The sequence below is a fragment of the Lycium ferocissimum genome, chromosome 7 (genome assembly GCF_029784015.1).
Source record: "Lycium ferocissimum isolate CSIRO_LF1 chromosome 7, AGI_CSIRO_Lferr_CH_V1, whole genome shotgun sequence".
Lineage (NCBI taxonomy): Eukaryota > Viridiplantae > Streptophyta > Magnoliopsida > Solanales > Solanaceae > Lycium > Lycium ferocissimum.
In genome coordinates, this window is record NC_081348.1 from 3,488,356 (window position 1) to 3,512,777 (window position 24,422).

Genomic DNA, 24,422 nt, shown 5'->3' on the forward strand with positions numbered 1-24,422 from the left:
AAGCTAAGGTTGTCAAAACACCTTTAGCTATGCACTTCAAATCGAGTGACCTAAGCGAGTCCACGAAGAGAATGAAGATATGAAGAAAGTTCCTTGTGCTTCAACGTTGCGCTCCGATGTATGCGATGATTTGTACAAGATTTGATATTGCTCATGTCATCGGTGTTGTCAGCCATTTTATTTCTAATTCGAGAAAAGAGCATTGGAATGCTATAAAGCGGATTATGAGATATCTTTGTGGCACTTCTAGTCTGAGTTTGTGTTTTGGGACAGGAAAGCCTATTCTTTGTGGTTACACTGATTCATATATGGATGTTGATACTCGTAAGTCTACTTCGAGCTACTTGATTACTTATGCAGGGGGAGCTGTGTCTTGGCAATCTAGGTTGCAAAAATGTGTTGCTCTATCTACTATAGAAGTTCGAGCTTATGTCGTCGTTGAAGCTTGTAAAGAAGCTCCGGATGAAGATTTAGATTTATGAAGGAACTTGGCTTTGCTCAAGAGAGGTATGTGCTTTATTGCGACAGTCAAAGTGCTATTCGTCTTGGCAAGAACTCTACATTTCATGATAGGTCGAAACATATTGATATGAGATACCATTGGATTAGATATGTGTTGGATTCTAAGCTGCTTGAACTTGAGAAGATACACACTGATGATAATGTCTCGGATATGTTGACTAAATCTTTGCCAAGAGCGAAGTTTGAAGAGTGTTGCTTGATCGCCAGGATGGCGGTTTCCTCCACATAGTCGGGAGGGGGAGAATTGTTAGGTTTTGGGTTTTCCCTTCCTATGTGGAATTGGATTAATAAAACTCAATCCAATTTGGATCAGACCACTTTTGCCCAAAAAAATCCTCTAGATATAGGATCAATTTAGGTCTTATTTTCATAACACAAGAGTGAATTCATAGCAGCCATATAGAGAGAAAGCATATTTTCGTCCAGGAATTTTCTGCTACAACAGTCCCATTTAAATTGTGTTTCCTGATTCGTTAACCGTTGGATCGTGCTGAAATTTGAACTGGGGGTTCTCAATATCTGGTTCTTCGATTTCAACGGTAGAGATCGAATTTTGTGGTCTGTATCTTCAGTTTTCGAGCATGAACAGTAGCTCGGTTTTGGGGTTGATTTCTCTCCTTTTCTTCACTAGTTTTGGTGCTATCTTTTATGTATTGTTGCTCTGTGCTTGGATTTGTTGTTGTAGCCATTTGGAGAATATTGTTGTAACTCTTGTTGATTATAGTGCAGCTTTTGTGGGCCGGAGGTCCCGTGGATGTTTCCTCTTCACCTTGAAGGGGTTTTACCACGTAAATTTGATGTCTCTTGCATTCGATTTATTTTTGCTTGCTTTGCTATTTTATTGTTGGTATAGCTGCTACCCAGATTTCCATTTGTGCTAGTGTTTATTGTCTTCTCTGGGTTCAAATAGTGTGGGAAGTTTTGACTTGGGTATTTCTTCCGCTGTTACCTCGTCGTGCAATTTGGTTATTGCTTGTTTCTTCCCAACAATAGCATCGTGGCGGATTGGTGGTGTGAGAAGTTGGGTATGGGATTCAAAAAACTATCGAATGTGTGACATATATGGGATTCAAACCCACGTCATAGCTTTGGGAAACAGCAGCTTCAACCAAGCCCCCTAGACAATGTATGGGTATGTATGCAGAATTTTTTGCAAGGTTAACAAGACATCTAGTGACCCTCCTAAGCGTACATTAGGTATGCATTTGTTACAGACATCTAGATTGAGGTTTCTATGCGATACACACGAGTGACAATTGAAATTAGTCGTAGCAAACTATATAATTAACTAGTTCAACTGGACATATATATATGTACGTAAATATTATTAGAATTTTTAATCCTGAAATCCTTAATTTTAGAAGTTCTATGAATTCAAAAGTAAAGACCTCAAAGTTTAAACTCCTTAAATTTAAATCATGCATTCGCCTCTATAGTAGGCTTCAATATCATCATATGTTCGATAAACTATATTATGATCATGAAAAAAGAGGATGTAGAACGTAAGCATTTCATGATGTGGAGGGATAATTGGCAATTTACAACACAAACTCTGATAGACCACTTTAAACTAGTTTTCCCTTTTTCCTTCCTTTCCCTTTCTGAATTGATTCCTAATGGATTTGGAATTAGATATTGTACCTTTGGATAAGAATTTGGAGCATAGTTGATGACCATCCATGACTCTCTTTTGATGTTATCTTAATTCGAGAATTGAATAATTAATACCACAAAGTATATTCGTTTTGTTAAGAATTCGGTGCCCTTGTTGGGTAATTGAGTAGTTCCTACACTGCTACCTATCAGCAGGAATATCCGTACAATAAAAATGGCAATACCAGCATTACTGTCTATTCGGTATGCCACTATCATTACTTCAGGAAGTTTGACAAAAAAAAAAAAAAAAAAATCTTTAGAAGGATCTTTCAAACAACTTAAAAGTACTTTAAAATAGTAGAATAATATGGTTTACATCACTAATTCTGCAATTTCTGAAGATGCAAAAATTATTTCAACAAAATTAAGGAATTAATTAATGAACTCACACATGAAAAGCTAAGTGTGTTAGCCCTCATATTCAGCATCACCGACACCAATCACAAGGCATACAGACAATAAGAGCAGAATAGCATAGGTACTTTGAAGACGAAACTCGCGTGGCTTTCATATTTTGCTGTAGATACGTTCAAGTGACAACTTTTGGATAAACCAGAGGCGCCGAAATATATATTGAGTTCAAAACACGTCATTTTTAATGTCTTAGATACAACGGAATTCATACTTGGTAGTATTTGGACCAAAATAACATCAACTTCCAAATAATTGTCTTACTGAAGAAAACTATAACAAACTCAAGTTACTTCAATACAGAGGACGAGTAGATGGCCAGCTAGGAGTTCACAAACTGCCTCAGTAGTATGCTTTTCGCGGATTGTTCTGCAAAACAGATGTCATCAATCTTAGTTCCAATTATAATGAATATTTAAAACATTAATTTCCCTCCATCCAACCCGCTCCCCACTCTCTAAACCGAAAACAAATTCCTAAAGAGAGAACGAACCAAAAGTCCTCGTGAGGCGATAGTTTATACACAAATACACTGCCTAAGCAGGATCCTCCCTCCAGTTAGGTGACTGATTACTTTTTGGTCATGTGGTCTATAGACACTGAAGGAAAGGATTTTATCTTTGACTAATAGAAGCTTATATTGCTTCACTTATATCTTTGACTATGGCAAGATCTCTTTTCATATTACTGTTGTCTTTTTTATTTTCTCTAATGCAAACCGGATTCAATCACAATTCAGAGTACTCCGCTGAATAAAATAACAAAACTAAATAAGAAAGAGAAGTTCCCGACCATAGAAAAGTTCAATTATAGAGGAGATAAAGCACATACCAATGGATTTGGCCTGTACTTGTAGCCTAGCATCATTCGTTTCTTATATTGCTCATAGATATCATCTTCTGGAGTGACCTCCCCAGGTTGGCTCGCACCAACACCCAAGTTATTTGATTTTACACTGCCAGCCGTGATTGGATCTGCAATACCACTTTTAGAGCTCCCTAGTCCTTCACCTGCAGTTCCACGTAAAGATTAGACTCCATAGGAATTTGCGGCTTATAAATCCTAAAGATGAACTATTTGCACTTCAAAGACTAGTACTTTCTGACTAAGAACTCCTTAAAACTACCTACTTAGATGTGCTTGACTTGCATACCAAAGCAAAAGTTTTCAAGAAATTCTAGAATCGGCAACATAAGATATACAATCTCAGAACTTTAACTCCAAGTTCTAGAAAGTTTGACATCCCAGAAAGTTTGACAGCAACCTAGTTATCAAAACAACTTGCTACACATGGTGCATTTATGCACTTGAATAAACAAGATGGGGTAGGAATGCCCCTCAGACCAGAGGGTAGCCTCATCAAGCGCAGAACAAACTCATCCTAGCCTCATAGGCCCCTTCAACACTCTAACATAAGACTCTTAAAATTAAACAGCCCTGCCCTAAGCAAAGGTCTATTAAAGAAAAAGGGAATCCTACTATTCCTCTAAAATGTACCAGTCCAAGTTATATTTGCACCCGACCCGGTCCATGTTTTCCTAGAGGGAAGGATATACCTTCTCTCCAACCCATTTTTGACAGAAGTTTGTGGCCAATATTATCAGCTTGTATTTTCGACCTTTCTGCCGCCTCTATGGCAGCTTTCCGAGCAGCTACATCATTGCAGGTAGACAAAAACTTAGCAAGCTCTTCAGGCGGGATATAGTCTCCCATGTGATGACCCTTCTTTCCTGGAACTGCAACTGAAAACAAGATATCAGAAGAATTGCATATATTTTAATAAACATTACCTGCATCTATTTGGAGCTCAGATACCTGAGATTCTAAACTCAATACGAAGATCAGAACATAGATACAGAAGAGTAGAACAAAATTAGGGACCAACCTTGGAGAGAAGCAGGCGGAGGCATCTCATCTTTTGATGATCTTGGTGCCCTCAGCTTCTCTTCTGCTGCAGCTTTCTTCATGTAATATTCCATCATCGCTATTGGATCTGACCCCGATGGACCGCTTGAATGACCTGAAAAGACAAGATAACAGTATGAGCCCAACCTTAGTGAAAATCTTTTCACTGGAATCTCGTGAAGTCCATCATCCAATGAACTTCTGGCAATATGACAATCTGATGCAACGCAGAAGGTGCACAAGAAATAGCCCGGATGAGATAAAATTTTAAAAGATAGGAAACCAGTTCTTCAAAAATCTGTAGCTTAAGGGGCAAAAAAAGTCTCTGAGGGTTCTTTTATTTTAAAAATGATGTATGCGCATCGGTCACCTAGGAAATGAGAACTATACATTGGAAAGGTCACACAAATTCGAAGTCATTGGATGTCCAAATTCTTTTTCATCCATTCTATGGTAATATCTGCTTCTTGAAAGAAAACTCTTACCTTTAACTTAGGAATCACATAAATAAACTTAATTCATGCCATGAACATACAGGCGCGCACACACACATATATATAAGTTCATGGCATGAAATTGGATGTCCAAATTCTTCTGCATCCGTTCTATAATAATATCTGCTTCTTGAAAGAAAAACTCTTACCTTTAAGAGTTACATAAATAAACTTAATTCATGCCATGAACACATACATACATACATACAGAACCATATACAAACCGACACACATACATATCTACATCGATAGGTCAGACTTGTCTACTAGTTCTCTCAAACTGCATTTAGGTTCGCCGTTTTTCCCTCTGGAAAAAACGTATTCCAATCACAGGACCAAGCAAGTGCTGAAAGTACAATGAAATACAGATCCCTCTATTCACATTTAAACAATGAACTCAACTCTACAGTCCTACTCCTAGTCGTCAAGCCAAAAGCAAAACATTCAACTTGGGACAAGAGTAGATTTTTGAACAAGGATTCAGTCATAACTTCTTAATATTTGAATCACACGGGGCAAAATAGATAAGCCCCCCTTCCCAATTTATGTGGTACTCTTCCCTTCTTAGTCTGTCCCAAAAAGGATGTCACATTTCTATAAATTAGAAACAACTAACTTTAAACTTTCCTTTTACCCTTAATGAAATGATTTATAGCCACACAAATGTCTAAGGTTAATTTAGACCACAAATTTCAAAAGTCTCCTTTCTTTCTTAAACTTTGTGCCTAGTCAAACGTGCCACATAAACGGTGCCACATATGGATATTAAAGAATCACTCACATACGATCTCTGCTCTTGAGGTTTGCCCAATCAGATACAAGGTTTTTACTATTTATTCTGAATAAACCTCTCTACTCATAGTAAATATAAATAATTTCAAACAAAGGATTCATGGGAATGAACAGCTGAGCACTCTCATACTACACTTTTGGAGAATAAACATGCATGCAAGAAACTAGCACAAAATGTTATCTACTTCCAATGCCAAAAAAAGGTTGGGAGAAGCTGGACAAACTAAGGAGGGACTTTCTTTGGGATGCAAACAGGGTGAAGGCATTTCATTTAAGTGAAATTGGCTACAGTAAGTTGGTTTTTAAAAACTTGAACTTGCATAGTGAAAGTCTGCTTTTAAAATGGTTATTGAGGTATACAAGAGGAAGAAGAGTGCTAGAAAGAAGTGATAGTGAAAAGATATAACAGGAGTCCTTATATCTGATTTGTTGTGGAGTGTGCAAACATATTAGATGTTTATGGGATGAATGCAGATGTATGTTAAACTTTTAGGTGATGGTAGTAAAATCTACTTTAGGCAGGATACTTGACTGGGGCATTAACCACTAAAAGATAAGTTCCAGAATTGTACTGCTTTGCTCAAAATTCTTCAGTAACAGTAAAACAATGCGGAAAAAAGTCAAAGCTGGGCTTCCAGGAGAAGTTGCAATGATTTGGAAGCAGAAGGAATGGCTCCATTGTCATAAGAAGTAGAAACACATCAACTTCTATCTAAGAACCCGATTCACTAAAATGGATCAGTGTTGCTGCGGGAAGTTCTCTGTTCAACCAGAGCTTACAGAAGCTCGAATGTCCCTGCAGAACAGCACACATGGCCATGGAGAAACATTTGATTGAACATGTGTTCCATCAAATTTAGCTTGTTGAGCTGGATTGCAAATCTGAAGCTATCTTAATTCAGGTAAATATCAAAAACGGGCTATGGAGGTGTGTTTTAGGTGCTACATATGTAAAAAGGACGTGGAAGATACAAAAATACAAATCACCTCCTTCTACATTGTCAGAGACATTCCACATTTGGAGTATGCTTCTTAGCATATCTGGCGTTAAATGAGCTATGACTAAGACATCAAAGAAGCTACTCTTGTACTGGAAAAGTAAACAGCTCGGCAAGGAAAGAAGGAAGTTTTGGGAGACTTGCCACCATGCATCTGGTGAACCATTTGGCAAAAGAGAAAATGAATATACTGTGAGGGGCAAAATGGAGTCCTGGCTGGAACAAAATACAGATGTATGCTGCTCTTAGAAGTTTTGTAAACTTGACCATGCATCTGGGAACATTTGGCAAAAGAGAAAATGAATATACTCCTTGCAGGACTAGCAATATCCATATTGGTAACAAAATACAGATGTACTGCTGCAATCTTAGTGCAGTTTCAGTTGTTCAATAAAATTTAATCTCTTACTTGCCTCAAAAAAAAGGGGGAATAGCACAACATTTTACTATGCACCTTCTCAAAGAGAATGGACTAGTATTTATCGAATTGTAATCCTTTTCAAAAAACCCAAGCAATCTTTTTCTGTTCTCACTACTCTAACCTCACTAGAAAACTCATCTGCCTCAATAAAAAAAAAGGGGGAATAGCACAACATTTTACTATGCACCTTCTCAAAGAGAATGGAAATAAGTATTTTGACGAAGAAGAATGACCCTATTTCAAAAAACCCAAGCACCACTTTTCTGTTCTCATTACTCTAACCTCACTAGAAAACTCATCTGCCTCAATAAACTTGTGTATGGTAACCTATATTCACAAATCCAGGTGCAAAAGCAGATTCTCCATTATTGCTCATCACATTACGCCCAACTCCAGTAGGGTAAACTATCAAAACAAATCAGTGCATCAAAGCTGCACTTTAAGTGCGCTTAAGCCCTGAAGCGAGGGGAAAAACATATTGAGCATTTTGTCTCGCCTAGCGGGCACTTCAGTGTCATCATCAAGGCTCCAAGGCATACTTTCCTTGCCAATGAGCGTAATCCTGAAGAGGCGACACTGAACAATTGATATTTCACTTTATCGTAATTTCTTTTCAACTTCTTCGTCCATCCATTTGTTATTCATGCTTATAATTATTAGTCCTGGACTAAATATACATATTTCTATTTTTTCTCCATCTGTGCCTTTCTTCATTAAAGCCCACGCATTATTTGCACTTAAAGCCCCAACAGACCTTAAGAACTTTTTTGTGCTTTTCGCATTTGATAACACTAAACAAAATGCCAAGGCAATATATTTACATATACAGACACATATAAATGACATTACAAGATTTTCTACCTGACTCTGAAGAACTTGTATTCTCTGTTGCTCCATACAATGCTGATGCAGGAATTTGGTAATTCAGTTGCTGCTGATGTGACCTATGAGAACTGCTTGTTGAACTAGGAGTCGCAGTACTAGAAACTCCTACAGCACCAAAGGCCAATCAAGTAAATAATATGGACGAATCACCGCAAACAAACGCCATGTTGATCAAAAGCGAGGCTAGATGAACTAGACACTAGATGCAAAAAACGAAGTTGGCGATTTAGTTAGATAACCTCAAGCTGCTCAGCTAAATGCCTGCACAGGCGCACACACATATACACACAGTACATAAAATGCATATAAAATATGGCCAGCTGAAGGCCTTGAACTAGAAAATATTGTAACCTCCAGCGCACTCAGAGGACTTCAAATCATAATTTAGTTAATTTGGTTCCTCACAAGAGGACGCACCTAGAGCCAATCCAAGAGAGAGCACATGAAAAGAATGGAACAAACAACTAAATCTAGCTTCCTAAAAGGAAAACACAACTTTTACTACCCAGTCACATTTTTGTATACATAAAAGTCAAGTTTACCAGAGCAGCTTTACCGAGTTTACTGCTACAACAAACAATTACTGCCCAAAAAATTTACTGCTTGCAGAAATAAACAAGAAAGCTAGTAAGAGCCTGCACTACTTTACCGGAAAGCTAATTAGGCTTGTGACAGTAATATATGCATGTTGAGAAATTTTACTCACCACTATGTGATGTTTGGGCATCGCTGGTCTGTGATAGAGCCTTTTCCTCTTCACTAAGTCGATATTCATAGTATTTGTAATCAGGACAGCTTTCATCAAATAAGAACCTGCAAGTAGATCAAATGCCATAAACAATATTCAAAAAATGAATTTTCTTTTTCCTTAGGGAGAAAGAAATCAGATGATTGACCATTACCCATACATAATAAGCTTTACATAAAATCTCCTGTACAGTAAACTCATCAGATAAAACTCTAAAAGATACCTGTGATTTCGGCAAAGAAAGAACTTCCAAACACCAACACAAAGTAGAGAATTAAACTAACAAGGCGAATGGAAGAACAAGAAGTGAAACCAGTTCTTAAGAGGGTGAGGAGACAATAAGATGCCAGTAGATGCAAAAAAATTCATGGATGCAAGGACATGTGACCACAATAGAACTTATTGAGAAGACAGATCAAACCATGACAATCTATGCCATAAGAAAAATCAATGTCCAAGGAAATTATGTGACTATTCCACACAAAGAAACCACAAAGATTCTGATACATACTTAAATGGTGTATCTCCTGGATTCTTTTGGCGTGTGATATGCTCAAACTGCCTTCCATTCTTGGCCACGAAACTTGCTAATTTGTCTGCAACTTTCTTCACTGTTGGATCACTTGGGGTATTTGGTGCTGCATGTCACTTAAAGAACTGATTAATACCAAGAGCATGAACAAGTGAATGTAAATTACTCTTGTAGCCCCATTTCCAAATCTTTCATTGAACATCTCTTTCCACCAATGTTGGTAGGGACTTAAGGTATAAGCTGCACGATCAGACAAGAGTAACTCAAGAATGTCTAGTCCTTATCCATAATGCCTAGATAATATCCTCAAAGTACAAAACTACATGGTAAAATCTTGACTAATGAAGGGCTTCGAGAATTTGCAACCATGTCACCAGGTGCACAAGATATTAGGTGAGTTATGTGGTTCAACCAAAAAGGAAATCACCTCATATGTGACCACCAAGAGAAAGCAAATGCTCGAAATGGGCAAGAACTAAGATCACCCATGAATTCTCGAAATTCCTAGGATATAATAACAAGTCCTTGAAAAGTGAGAGGGATTCCTAAATCAAGCTAGCAAACGGAAAATTAAAGAAAGGAAGATGCATAGTTACTAAGAATGTTGTTCCAAAAACCAACATGTGATAACATGACTCATGAGCAAAACTATACTTTATTTACCGAGAGAGAGGGAGAAAGAGGAGATATCATCAATAAAATTCCAATATTTGTAATAAGTATTTACCAACATCAATCTGTCTAAGGGGCTGGTGCAGAGCACGAGGTTCCTCCACCCTCTGCCGTTTAATTGGCCCATCTCCTGAAGAATTCCCAGCATCTTTTTCATCCTCATCATCCTCATCTTCACCTAGCTTAACAGAAGGTGCAGCTATTTTGGACTTCTGTTTCAGGCTAAATGCAAGTTTCCCACCTGAAGCAGCTGTAGTAGTTTTCCGCGAAGCATTAGTTTTGAATTCCAAGCTTGGCTTACTAACGACTGCCTTTGGAGTTGAAGCTCCCAATACACTGGATGTTGTCTTAGACTCTTTTGAGGAGGGTGCCTTCACCTTCTCCTTTTCCTTCTCCTGTTGGAGCTGTTTGAACCTCTCCATGAAAGAACCATCATTGACAAATAAGCTAGAATCTGTTGGCTTCTCCATTGGCAAAAAGCCAACTATTGTTTTCTGCCAGCTGTAACTGCTCAACAAGCACTCTTACAATATATTCAGACATTGAATGGTTTCATTTTACTGTAAGTAAATATTCAGAGACTAAATGGTTTTATTATCATTTCTTTCTTTAATGTTCTATAAGTGAACATCATAATTACATTCCAAGTTGCATTCCCAAATCCATCGTTGAAATCAGAAAAGAGAATGTGATTTTAATATAAAAAAATTATATAAAAAATAAAAAAAATAAAAAAAAAAACAGGTTTTTCCTTCTCTCCCACTCCCCTAAAGATTTTTTAGCATCAGCAACTAGACCGTGCAGGAGGGTTAGGCGTGTTTGGTAGACTGAAATAGGAAAGTCAAGAAAGGAAAGGTGAACGTTCCTTCCACTCAACTCATAGAAAGTCATGTATCCGCCACTTCTGAACTTCTTTATGCATTCAGTAAAGTCGTGGGACTCCGAAGATATAGGCATGTAGCTACCCGCATTCCTCTTAATTTTAGATTCTTTTACCCATACAAGAAGAACATATGCTAGACTGTTTTGTTTTTCCTTTGTGTCCTTTACATACCCAGGGAAAAAAACTTACAACTTTCTTGACCTATATGGATGCAGAATAGGGAACTTATAAAAGTCTACGTCCGATACTTAATAGAACGCATGAGAAAAGCAAATCATCAATCTGATATAGTATCAGTTGAACAACCTTCCCTACCAGAAACAGTACTAAAGCAAGGTAAAGGAAGTTATAGCCAACTCACTTGACATGTGATAAAAAAAGCATGTGTCAGGAAACTGCCCTGCTGACACAAGTGTATTGGCATGATATTTCCAAGTCATTATAGAGAACTATGCACTTTTTGGATCTCAAAGATGCTTCATATCTTGAAATGAGGAAGCCCAGTGGTGCACTATTTGATGCTTAGCAAATTGAAAATGTGAAATGGATTCGACAGATGATAAGGGAGCACGGAAATGTGAAACTGACTCAATAGATGAAGGAAGCAACCCAGCCCTTCCCAAGAAAAAGAATAGCAAGCACGGGGGGAGGGGTAGGCGGGGCAAATCCCTCGAGTATTTTCTTTGAAACCGGTAACTTCAAATCCATCAAGTATTCACAGTGCCACCTTACCCTCACAAGCTGTAATAGAGAATTTTAGATTTCAAATGATCCAACTGATTTTCTCTTCTTTTTCTTTTGTGACAAATGATCTGACTGATTTATCTTATGACTCCACATGATACATTAATTTCAAAAATCAGATGTTGCTCATCTACAATTGCACTATAGTCAGTTATTCACAACCATAACAGCAGAAACAATCCAGCAATAATAGCGAGTAATGTTATTTCCATCTCCTTCAAATAGTTCATTTGGACCTGTCTGGAAAATACTTTTTGAAAAATGTTTCTCGTTAACATAAAGAAGGTTAGTAGAAGCTGAAGATGTGTTTAGCTCATTGTAGTTTCTCAAAGATTTGTTAGTCATTTGTCAGTGAATGATGATTTTTGGGCAAAGGACCTCCACCTCCTGAACTATTCTTCAACTACAACGAAAAATAATCAATTTTTGCCTCAAAACATATTTTCAATTTTTTCAGTCAAACACCATCTTCCAAAAATTAACTTTCACTTTTTACAACAAATTTCAACATGCAATCGCCACCCAAAATCTTGTGTAGATGGCACCATCTCCTTTTTTTTTTTATTTTTTTCCTTTCCTCTTTCGGCAACAGTTTTTCTTTTGTCGAGAAAGGTAACAATGTATTAATCATCAGCACAAAGGCTGTGGTGGGAGCCCATTTACAATTCCGTACAGCAAAAGTATGTCCTTGTTCCTCTAAAAAGGACTCTAGAAACTCCAGCTTTGTTTACATAAGTTTCTTTACACCAAAATACAATTCTGCAACAAATTATCTAGTCAACACAAACACAACCTAAGATAATCACAACACAAAAAGAACTGAATAAATCAACAACAACAAACCTTGAACGCGTTGATGACTAATAATCGACCAAGGAAAATGCATCATAACATCACATAAAAGCAAAAACATGAATAAATTTATAATCTTGGTCAAAATCCATCAATTAATTGAAACCCTAAAGTCATCAAACACAATCCAATGAAGTGATAAAATTAACAAAAGAAACTAAAAAAAATTCAAATATCAACCTGAGGAATCAAGAATGAAAAGCCGATCCCGAAATCAGCAAATTGACTCAACAAAGCAATGGAACTGAAACCCTGAAAGACGAAGATGGAGAGGAGAAAAATAATAATTTGGTAATGAATAAGGGGGGGCATGTATGTTTCGGGAGAAAGCAACGTCCGTTAAAACGAGCGGACCAGGAGGAGAGAACACGTGACTTTGGGCGTTATACCGATGAAATTTGGGGGATTAAATATGTAAAAAGGTGCAGTACTTTTTCCTCAATCTTTTGCCTCCCTAGGTTTCTTTTATTTATACATGCATCCCCTAGAGAAAATACAATGATGGCGGTGGAAGAAGAGCAAACATAACAATATCACCACCAGCACCACAACCACCAAAAAAGTCCGACAAAATTATATAACATCTCTCCATCCATAATTAAATATTTCAAATAATATAACTTTGGAATGGAGTAGAAACTAGAAAGTATTTTATTTTTTAAAATTTCCTTTTTATTAAGTTAGCAATTTTAAACGAATATAAAAAGAGAAAAAAGTTATTCACACGATAAAATTATTAAATAATTATAGTTTATAATATTATCAAAAATGTAACACAACTTTGTACCATATACTTTCTTTTTAGCTGCTTCTTTATTTCCTAATTTAGGTATCTAAATTGACAAGTGTGTTACCAGGGGCGGATTTAGTCATGGCCCGTGCCGCCGTAACTAACACGGGCAAAAAATTGATGTATATTTAGGTAAATTTTTTGTATTCATGTACATATATTAACTTTTCAACACCCCAACAAATGCATAAGACGAGGTCAAGTGGTCCAGTTGTTTTTTCAACACCCCGAAATAAAATCCCTGACCGCTTAATCGCGTGTTACCACGAATAGTTGTTGAATAGGATATAAAAGAAAGAACACTTTGATAAATATATACAAACTGAATACGCAAACGTCGATTAACTTAATGTTATATGTAAAATATCATGCAAATTCAAACAATGAAGTAAAATTTTGTCAAAATAATTATGGCAAAATACTCAGTGCGTTGATGTTTTAGCTAAGCAAGGATCTAGGCTGCCAACATGTAATTAGTTGTAAGGTGTTGCCTCATCCTCCGAATCCAGTACGAAAGAAATTTCAAGCGGATAAAGAGGGTGTTGTTTGTAATAAACTAGTTTCAGTGTCTGTGTGCAATAAGTTGGCTAGCTATGGTAACCCTCGTGTTCCCACTATCCTTGATAGTGCTTATGTATCTCCGACTATGCATGTAATGTTCTAGTATAAATAAAAGCTCGTTGTTAACCAAAAAAACAACTATTGTTTGTATTATTAAGCACAGGGTATATCATGTTATTCGATTTACAATTCAACAATTATAGTTTATTTAGCAGAATGCTGGTAGAATGTAAATGAAATTCAATCTTATGTTAACTTAATATTCAAAATGTATGAAGTAAATGGATGCAACATCACTAAAAAGGAATATAAAATATATTTGTTGATTTTTTTTTTGTTGACTATTATTAACATCTCTTTGAATTTGAACTTTAAGCGTTACTAAATTCATACATTCCGTAGAACACAGCACAAGCTTTTTGTCTATTTAGTGATGACATTCTTGATTCAAAATCGAGTTCCAAAAATAGAGCTAAAGTTTGAAGTTGGCTTAATGCATGTGCAGCCCCCTAAATTTGCCTTCTTTTTTCATTTTGGCACCTCAACTAAGTGTTGTTTCTATTGAACTCCTGAACTTCACCTCAAGTGTGTCTATCAAACACAATCCAACTTAGATAGTAACATATATGGTGAGTTTTTTTTTCTTTAGTCTTGCGCGTGAATGTCAATCGCATCCTACGGGAAAAATTCAACCAATTAAAACACCCCACCCTAAATTCACAAAAAAAGATATTATCATTAGTAAAACAAATCTTTTGAAAAGGTAAAATGGTGCTCTTGTTTGTGAAAATAATCTTTAAAAGATGGTTGTAATTGCATTTGATCTTTTAGTTGTATAATTTAGATGAAATGTAATGGTAGATGCATGAATTGTAATTGCAAATGTTTTTTATGTTTTGGAATGCAGTGATATTTTGTGCCATATTGTTATTTTGTGCCATAATATTTAGGAATTTCAGTGGATCAAATATGCCCCTATACTGTTACACCTCGAAAAAAATTTCCGTCGATGTACAGTGAATAGACTAACGAAGGGCACGAAGTATCCGATGTTTCAATAAGTAAAAAATAGCATTTGATGATCCTAAATGATGTCTTGGAGAAGAGTTATAATTCCCCTTAGATTGTTAATGAGGTGTTAAACAAATGTTAAGAAGGCTCCATAAGGATTAAAGATCGAACGAGTCCACAAGAACGAGTTTCGGAGAAGCTGGGCATTATACGGTCCAACATACTGGCCGTATGTTAGGCCGTATGTTCTGCCCAGAATAGGGACTTCCACTGGACCAAAGATACGTTAGACATACGGTCCATATAAAAGATACGGACCGTATGTTGGTCCGTAGAACTGGGTCGGGACAGGTTTTAAAATTAATATAAGGACCCCAACCTCATTCAATTCATTTCATTTTCTCACTTTACACCTCAAGAACTCTCTAGAAAGCTCTCCACACTTCTTCCACAAGAACTCAAGAGAAATTCATGATCAACTTCAACAAACCAAGAGAATCAAGTGTAAGAAACTCATTAGGGTTCATCCAAGGCAAGAAATCCCATTGGAAGTGAACTAGGGTTTTGGCTCAAGTGAAGTATTTCCACTCAAGGCTCATTCCCACACTATCTAAGGTAAGTTTTATGATCATTCCATGTTGTTTAAGGTTTTGAGAGGTTGAAAGATTTGGATTGTAGAAGGGGATAGAAATAGGTCATGAATGTGAGAATAGTGGCATTTTTTAGTCGTAGCTTGGAATGAGTCATGATTCTTTATAAGTTGTGATTATAATTATGCTATAAATGATGTTAAGGACATGGGATAAACATTATATTGTGAGTAAATGCAATAGTGTACTATGACCATGGTTATGGATGAATTGAAGTGAAATTTGGGAAATGTGGATAATATAGGTGTATGAAGATTGTTGCTTATGATGTTGTGAATATTATTATAGGTGTTTTGGAGTTGATATATGATATAGGAAAAGTTGTATAAATAAAGGAAATGCTGCCCAATTTTTTTCGAGCTTTAGTCAAGTATGCTAAGCTATCGATTATCTAATGTTTATACGAACTCTCTTGAAGGTAGAAACGTGAGCATTGAAGGAGAACGATCAAGCGATAGAATAGCTAAACGAAAAGGTATGTAAGACTAGTCACTTCTTTCTAAGGCATGACTCTTATGGCATGAATATTCCTATCTTTCCAAGATTTTCCTACTTATTGGAAATTATGAGTCCATGATTATAAAGAGCTTTTCATGAGATAAAGAAACGAGACATGTTATAAGCATGACAAGATGATGAGGAGTTCAATCTAAAGATTCTAAAGCTAATGCTCCTATTTACGATTATGAGATGTTGTCCATTGGGCTACACTCACCTTACGTGTTAATTCCTTCAAGGTGAGGGCAATGCTTATGATTGCTCCATAATAGAATCGGGAGTTCACGACCTTACGTCACCCCGATAGAGTATAGTTGTATTCCGAGTTTCTATGAATGATTCATGATAAGCATATGATGATGATATTACACCGTGCCTATATGGTCGGCGTACACCGCTAAGGCGCACGTATATACCATGTCTAGACGACATGGGCGACACCACTAGCGGGCGTATGAGATGGTTACCCCGGACGTGGGAGGCCTGGACGCGGGCTGATGATGATCACACCGTACCTATATGGTTGGGCAGCTTATATATATACATGCATACATGATATGATGATGTTTATAAAGTAAGTCAGCATGCATTATTTCTATCATGATTAACAGTCAGTTACAGGTTGTTCTTCACTTGATGTCTCCTTATTTCATTGATGTATCCTTATTGTTTATGCCTTACATGCTCAGTACAATGCTCGTACTGACGTCTTTTTTCTTTGGACGCTGTGTTCATGCCCACAGGTAAACAGGGAGGTGATCCAGATTCGTAGGGACTATCAGCAGACTTTGAGAGCACTCCATTGTTCCGGAGGTGCCATTGATTTATTATTTTATGTATATATATGTTTTACGCACGACGGGGTCCTATCCCGTCCATATGTCTAGTACTCTGGTAGAGGCTCGTAGATACGTATGTGTGGGTAGTATGGTCTCACGATGTCCTTATTGTATGTATATCATTTTGATAGCCGAAGGGCTTATTTATATACAGGAAAATATGTTTCAAAGTGAAAATGGTTTTCCTATGATTATAAGCATGAGAATAATGAATGAACGCAGGGTGAGTACAATGAGTAATAGAATGAGTGGTGCTCGGTGGTTAGCTCCGGGTACCCGTTATGGTCCCTAGTCGGGTCGTGACATATACTATGCGGAATTACACAAATTTGCCCTCCAATATTTTTTTCAGGTTTTCGTTAACTCAAGGGAATGGGTGACGCAAAACGTAACGTTAGGGGCATGGGCGGACTGATCTTTAAACGACGGGAAAATGCGTGCAACTTCGCATAGTCCGCGGGCATATATGGACCTTTTCTGTATTTTTTAATTTCCATATAGGTGCCACCATATCATTACTTATGCCATGTGGACAATTTTTTTGAGAAAATTTCAGCCTCACTTGCCTTTTGGAGAGTGAGTTCATACATTTAGTTCAGGTATGTTTTGCAAACTAGATAGTGATAGTTTAGGTAGTTTTCTCAACCTTCTGATAGTTTAGGTATGAAACTCAAAAAAAAAAAAAAGTGATAGTTGGGGTGTGTTTTTGACCCTTATCTCTAAAGTAAACTAAAGAGAAGATGAAAATCATGTACATCAAAAATCAGAATATCCTCAATATGTTGAAGAACTATGGACTTCCAAAGGCCATATTTTGAGAAAAAAAGTAAACTAAAGAGAAGATGAAAATCATGTACATCAAAAATCAGAATATCCTCAATATGTTGAAGAACTATGGACTTCCAAAGGCCATATTTTGAGAAAATAAGTGCATCTGTTAGATTTCAGTGCTAAGGTGTTTGTTTGACAAAGTTATCACTTAAACTGCAGAGGTAGAATTATAATTGTTAAATCCACATGTTTTCATATGATGTACTTTTCCATGACTACATTCCTATAAATAATGTCCCGACAAAAAATAATTTGATTGTCAAAATAGACTCAAGACAACACTTGTAATCCATTTTATAGAATGTCATCCAGATGACACATATAGGCTCATATCATTAGAAGTAAATCTTTATGCCGAAGTTGAAATATGCATTTGGATAGATACAAGTTCTTTGCTATTCAAGTTGGCATCAACTAGTCACCAGTTTACTTTTCGTAGACAAAATGTATGTATGTCTGACTTTGTTGTAATCTTAGTATCAAGTTACATATACATTATGTACATACTCATTCCTGCTCATTCAATTATTTTTTTAAATATCTAATGCTACATTAAGCCTTAAACTCTGGTTATCAAAGAAAGTTGGTTCTTCTTTCCAGCACCAGTGATGGTGTGAAGCTGGTACTTTCCATGGGGACTCATGATGTTGATGCTGTAATTGGAAAATGGAACATCTAGGAAATGCTTTCCGACACCAGTGATGATGTGAAATTGCTTTGCATGAGGACTCATGATGTCGATGTTGTAATTGGGAAGTGAACTAGGGACTCATGATCTCAATGAGAATGAACTCTCGAATCTGAAACATCTTTTATAGTTGAGAGTTGTTGGTAATGGATTACTAAACAAGCTCGCTACTATTTCAAAGTTCACTTAAATGATTGTCTGAAATGGTGGATTTAATAGTGAAAGAAATATGACATTTCAAAGTTCACTTAAATGATTGTCTAAGGTAGTTGATTCAATAGTGAAAGAAATATGACATCGGGCACTCATGTGTAGCACAGGAACTTCATCTAGTTACATATATATAAGAGGGAATGGAGAGTTTTTTCGGTCCCTAGAGGGTTATTTTCGACATTTCGTTAGTTGATTTTCTCATTTTAGTTGATTCAATAGTGAAAGAAATATGACATCGGGCACCCGTGTGTAGCACAGGCACTTCATCTAGTTACATATATATAAGAGGGAATGGAGAGTTTTTGTCGTCCCCAGAGGGTTATTTTCGACATTTCGTTAGTCGATTTTCTCGAGTACCGTGCATTTTCCTGTTGAGTTAATTAATTATACCTTTTAAATACTCTGTAGTTAGCAAACAATCACCAGCTTTCAGCCTTTTAGTTTAAGCACATCCCACATTTAAAATTGGACACGTGTTGTCCCTTTTTAAAAAAATTGTTTCCATTATTTTGCGCGGATTGCCCTTCATTTCGGGTGGTCTTTAATTTTTGCCGTTCAAATTGGTGGTCTTTAAGTTTTGCCCTTCGCCTAATAGTCCGAGGTTGTGGGTCCGAACCCCAACTCAGTAAAAAAAAAAAAAAAAAAGAAATTTGCAAGGCAGATGTTTGGATTCGCAAAATAGAATTTTGCTTCAAAACTCTATCTTGCGATTTTTTAAAAAAAATTTTGACTGAGCAGGAGTTCGAACCGAAACCAATGGATTTTTAGCGAAGGACAAAAGTTAAAGACCACCAATTTGAGGGGCAAAACTTAAAGACCACCCCCAACGAAGGACATTCCTGCAAATTGCCCATTATTTTCTATGTTTTAATTTATGTACTATCATTTTACTTCACATAAAATTAACAAAAGAAATAAAGATTTTTAAAATATGTGCTCTAAAATAAATCTTAGTCATTTATGTGGTTAGATAAATCATTTCATTAATGATAAAAAAAAATTAAATTATTTCTAATTATAGAAATGTGACAATCTTCTTGAGACAAACTAAAAATAAAAGTGTGACACATAAATTGTTGCAAAATAAGTAATTTAATATTGCTTGCTTGCCATCACATAATTTGGTAAATAATAAAATATATATAATGATGTTTAGTGTATTTCTTCACTTTTATTTCTTTAATAAGGTTTTGCAAACAAAAAGATAATCTTAAAACATTTAATGATTCATGTAGGGTGAAACTATTCAAGGAATAAAATAGCTAATGGTTCGTTTATTTTTCGTGTAATTTTGGAATATGTAATTTTTTTAATGGCTAAAAGATATACAAGTCAGCATAGTTAATGTTATTCTTAAAAATCTGAATAAAAAATAAGTTTATTTAACTATCCAATACCTTTAATATGAAACGGATGAAGTACCTTTTATTTTTAACAAAAAAAATATAATCAAGCCAATAAATTATGTACTAAGACATATTAAACCTTGCATATGCACTGCTTCAGATTGTCTTGTGAGTTGGGTATCATTAACACAAATATTTACAAGTCTAATTGTAGATTTTATTCTTCTACCCGAAGCTCAAATTCTATAAATTTCATTGGCATTGTTTGTGGAACTCCTTTGAAAATTTTAAAGCTTAGGCAATATCAAAAAAAGCTTAGGCAATACCAAAATGAAGAGCATGCTATTGAAAACAATGACTTTAAGGTAGCTACTAAAATTAGTGAATGTGCTTTTGTGTTGTTTATTAATTGGAGCTTAAACTCAATCTTAGCATTTCTTCATTGTTCTTGGAATGTCTAGCAAAAAGAATGGACCAACCTATTTGATTTTGAGTTTCAAAGTTAGTAGAAAATAAATTTCAATAAATGTTGAAGCACCCAGTTCAATAAAGCAAAATGAAAAAAGTAAATTTGTAAATAATAATTAGCTTTGTCAACAAAATGCTAATTGTGATGCATCGTTTCATTGCACATTTTTCATATATGAAGTTACTCATCCACTATCAATAAATCATAATATCCGTACTTATTTGATGTTGAAAATCATATCGACATTTGTTGAACTTGCAATAGTTGACTTGCCAAAACTTATTTAATTCAAAAAAAAAAAAAAGGGTGGAATTAATCCAACATATGGTAAAGCTTAATTTAGATTATTGGACACAATATTATCAAAAACTTTCAATGAAATAATAATTAAAAAAAAAAGCTTTTATATCATGCATTTTTTGAACAAAAATAATTCTTAACTGCAAATACTTTTGCGCTATGATTTAATTTTTAGGAATTCGCAGAAAATGTCAAACTACTCTTTTAATAATTTAATTTCGCAAAGAGTAGAAAAAATAAAAAATAATTATAAATTTAATTTCAATGTTAGTTTTGGGCCCGGGCTTAGTACAGGCTAAACGACACTAGTAAGAAGTAAATATTTCATCTCCTATTTAGTCAAAAGGGGAAAAGTTAAAGCTATTTTACATTTTTACACTATTAATAAAATGTGAATTTACAAAGGCTATTCATGTAAATTTATCTTTTTCTAATGGTGGGTCTTTTTTCCAACTCACAACACCTGTGCCAATGCATGTTAAATGGGTGTTTATATATCTTTATTTTTATTTGTAAAATAATAGCACGTATACCTGTGTATAAAAAGTCTTCATAGTTTAACCCATTTCACTTTTACACTGCCTAAAAAAGTACTGTTGGAGGTGTGTCTTCTTCATCCATTTTGTTTAGATCTTCTTCTTTTTCTTGTTTATTTCCTTAGCTCTCCCCTGAGTTCTTCTTCTTTCCTCTTTCTCTCTTGTTTGGTAGATTTTATTTGTGACTTTTCAATTTCCTCACCACAAATAGGTAGTAAAATGGATGTTATCTTTGTGTTGCCTCTGATTTTCGATTCTTCTTCTTCCTCTATTTTTTGCTTTTTTTTCGATCGATTTTATTAGTGACTTTTCGATTTCCTCACCACAAAAGGTAAAATTTTACATATTTCCTTCTCTTTGATTTTGTTAAGCCATATTTATGTTTCAATCTGAGTATAAATTTTGGGGTTGCTTGTTTTTTTTTAAAAAAAAAAAAATTTTGACTGAGTTTTTTTTTGTGCATGTGTGAGCTATGTCTTGTGTTTTAAAAGTCAGAGATAGTATCGTAGTATTTTGACTCTTGCTTTTCTTTCTTTCTTTCTTTGCTTTTCCCTTTATTTTTCCAGCAACGCATGTCTGCTTCTACTTGAATTTCATACAGAAAATGCGGGTTGGTTGGATCCATTACCAGATTTGTTTTCCCAAACTCCCCCTTCTAAAACACTGAAAAAATGGATTTTCTTCATATTCAAAATTCCCAGTTATAGAGCTTTACTCCCATTCTCTCCGTAGTATCATCATCCTTTTTCTTCTCTTAATTTGTATATCATGTTTCTTTATTCGATTTCTTTTGTTCCTCTTAATTTTGTTTGCACAATTCCCATTGACAACTTTATAGTCATATGTCAATACTCCTATATGAGGTAATTGTTATATCCCGCATTTTGAGGAAATTTCTCAATTTGTGCTTATAAGTACTATTTCATGGAAATTCAAGGGCAACTGGAATCTTTGGTGTGTATTTTATTTAAAAGATGTCATCTTTATTATTAGAAAAGTCGTGTATTGCTATTAATGGTTGCACATGTGTATTCAAGAAGACCATTTTCATCTTTTAATTCTAGAAAAATGTGCTTCTAAAAGTGAAATTTACTCTACATATTGAAAACAAGTCAATACTCCGGCTATAAGAGGTAATTTTTGTTGTCCTAATGCTATGTGTCCAGTTATATGATGCAAAACCATTCTACTTCATATTTTATGACTATTTTGTATTGTATGAATGTGTCTGCTGTAGGAATAAATGACATTTTAACTATGAGAAAAAAATTGTTTAACGAAAAACTTTGAAATCAGATGTTTGACTGAAAAAGAAAGATAAATGACACTCAAATTGAGAAAAATCTTAGGCGTCGTCGGGTTGAATTCTGATCGCTAAAAAAGAAATCAAGATTTAACCTCTAAAGGATCTTGAACTAAAGGCGGATTTGCAACTTCTAGAATGACATATTTTGTCAATAGATGTACTCGCAATTGTTGTCAATTGTTTCCCGCCAAGGTTTGTTACAAGTGTGCAGAAAAGGTTGCAAGAACTCATTGCCGTCGATACCGAGTAAGTGCATTTGCAAACTTTCCAACCTCCTTATTGTTTTACAATTAAAAATATATGACATGTTTACTATTTTAATGTAAACAGTAAACAAACTTTCACATTCACATTGTGGGAAGGCTATTATTGAGGACGAAGGTAGAAAACTTCTTAGGCAATTCCAAGAACGTCCTATCATCTTTGTTAGGTGTATTGGGGTATCCAAGTATAATGGTAAGCTAAAACAACAACATAAATTTGTATTTCTTCAATAAAATATTAATGTAATTAATATAGGAACATTACTTTGTACCTTTTTAAATAAAATATCATGTAATTAATGTAGGTACATCGCTGACAACAAGATTTAACACAATAATACCGGTTGATCTACCTTATTCACAATGACTAAAACTGCACACATGGTATCACATTATCAGCCTATATCACTTGCATACTTCATGTTGCCATGACGATTATTATTATTCTAAAGTCTTTAAATTTTTCCCTGAACATGGTCGCGAAAAACAGAGAAATGCTTGCTTCTTTCACTCTGAGGAGCACATCTGAATCTGGATCTCTTATCTGTGTTTCAGTGGATGACCAAATAGTGTCAATTGCAAATGTTCAATCACCATAGGATGTTAGTATAATTTCTATTCTCATAATTCATAATTTGTAGCCATATTGATTATCTCATTTTTTTTTTTTAACACAGAGGCACTCCTTTTCCATTGAGGCAAAAGTTTCACTTCCAAACAAACTCAAAAGATGCTATGTTTTAGTTTGTCCAAATTGTAAACAAGAAGTGAGAAGTCCAATGAAAAGACAGTTTCAATGTATGAATTGTAATCAACAAAATATGTTGATTCCCAGGTACTTTATCCTCTAATTTTATACACATATCCAAACACAATATCTATTACAATCTTTCTCCTCCTATACAAAAACTATGTTTTGAACATATACACATGCAAAAAGCCGATTTGATGTGAATCCGAAATAAAGGTCAAGATGCCTCCAATAGGACGTTCAATCATTGGGATAATTTGTAGCCAATTGAATTCTATTTTTGGGAAAAAATATTATCCCTTCGTTAAGAGATTTACTAGCTTCAAACAAACTCAATCGAGGTGAGCATTGTAACTAAATAATTTAAACATGTTCACTTTGCGATTAAACAAGCAAAAAAGCTAAAACATTTTTCCCCCCAGAATGAGTTGCTGCCAATGCAAAATATTCAAATCAGGTTGAATCAAAACTTTTCAGAATTCAAGTGAAAAAATCATTCTCCCTCACTTCTCAAGCAACATCTGGAAAATTGTACATTTTATCCTGCATTGAAAAAGGAAATATGGTGCATTCTCTCCCTGAACCACCGACAACTGACATTGGAGAAGGAAGCAAAAGGAAAAAGAAACATTTAATTTCCTCTGGTGAAGAAACAAAATACCAACTGAGCGACGTGACTCGCTCTAGCTGAAACAAAAACTGGAACGAAAGACTACAGTGAAAATGAAATAAAGGTCACCAAAAAGTTCTCTTTCTCATTCTTTGTGTGAATATATATATATTATAGCTTTGATTGAATAACTATTGTTTTTTTTCATCTTCCAATGTATTGTACCCTCTTTCATTCTTTCTGGT

General features: G+C 35.3%; 1 protein-coding gene across 3 annotated transcripts; it reads right to left on the reverse strand.

Moving 5' to 3' along the window:
• Positions 1-2,719: 2,719 nt before the first annotated feature.
• On the reverse strand, positions 2,720-12,883 carry LOC132063122 (SURP and G-patch domain-containing protein 1-like protein). 3 transcript variants are annotated; one of them, XM_059455556.1, is made up of 9 exons: positions 12,696-12,883; positions 10,092-10,543; positions 9,344-9,470; positions 8,791-8,897; positions 8,061-8,189; positions 4,475-4,609; positions 4,146-4,325; positions 3,421-3,599; positions 2,720-2,958 (listed from the first exon to the last, which is right to left on the reverse strand). In XM_059455556.1, exons 2-9 carry the CDS (start codon positions 10,504-10,506, stop codon positions 2,932-2,934), a joined length of 1,299 nt encoding a protein of 432 aa, XP_059311539.1. In that variant the 5' UTR covers positions 10,507-10,543; positions 12,696-12,883; the 3' UTR covers positions 2,720-2,931. The 3 variants fall into 3 exon arrangements, with proteins under 3 accessions (XP_059311539.1, XP_059311537.1, XP_059311538.1); XM_059455554.1 differs by having other exon boundaries at positions 4,146-4,331; positions 12,696-12,879; XM_059455555.1 differs by lacking the exon at positions 12,696-12,883 and having other exon boundaries at positions 4,146-4,331; positions 10,092-12,669.
• Positions 12,884-24,422: the final 11,539 nt, after the last annotated feature.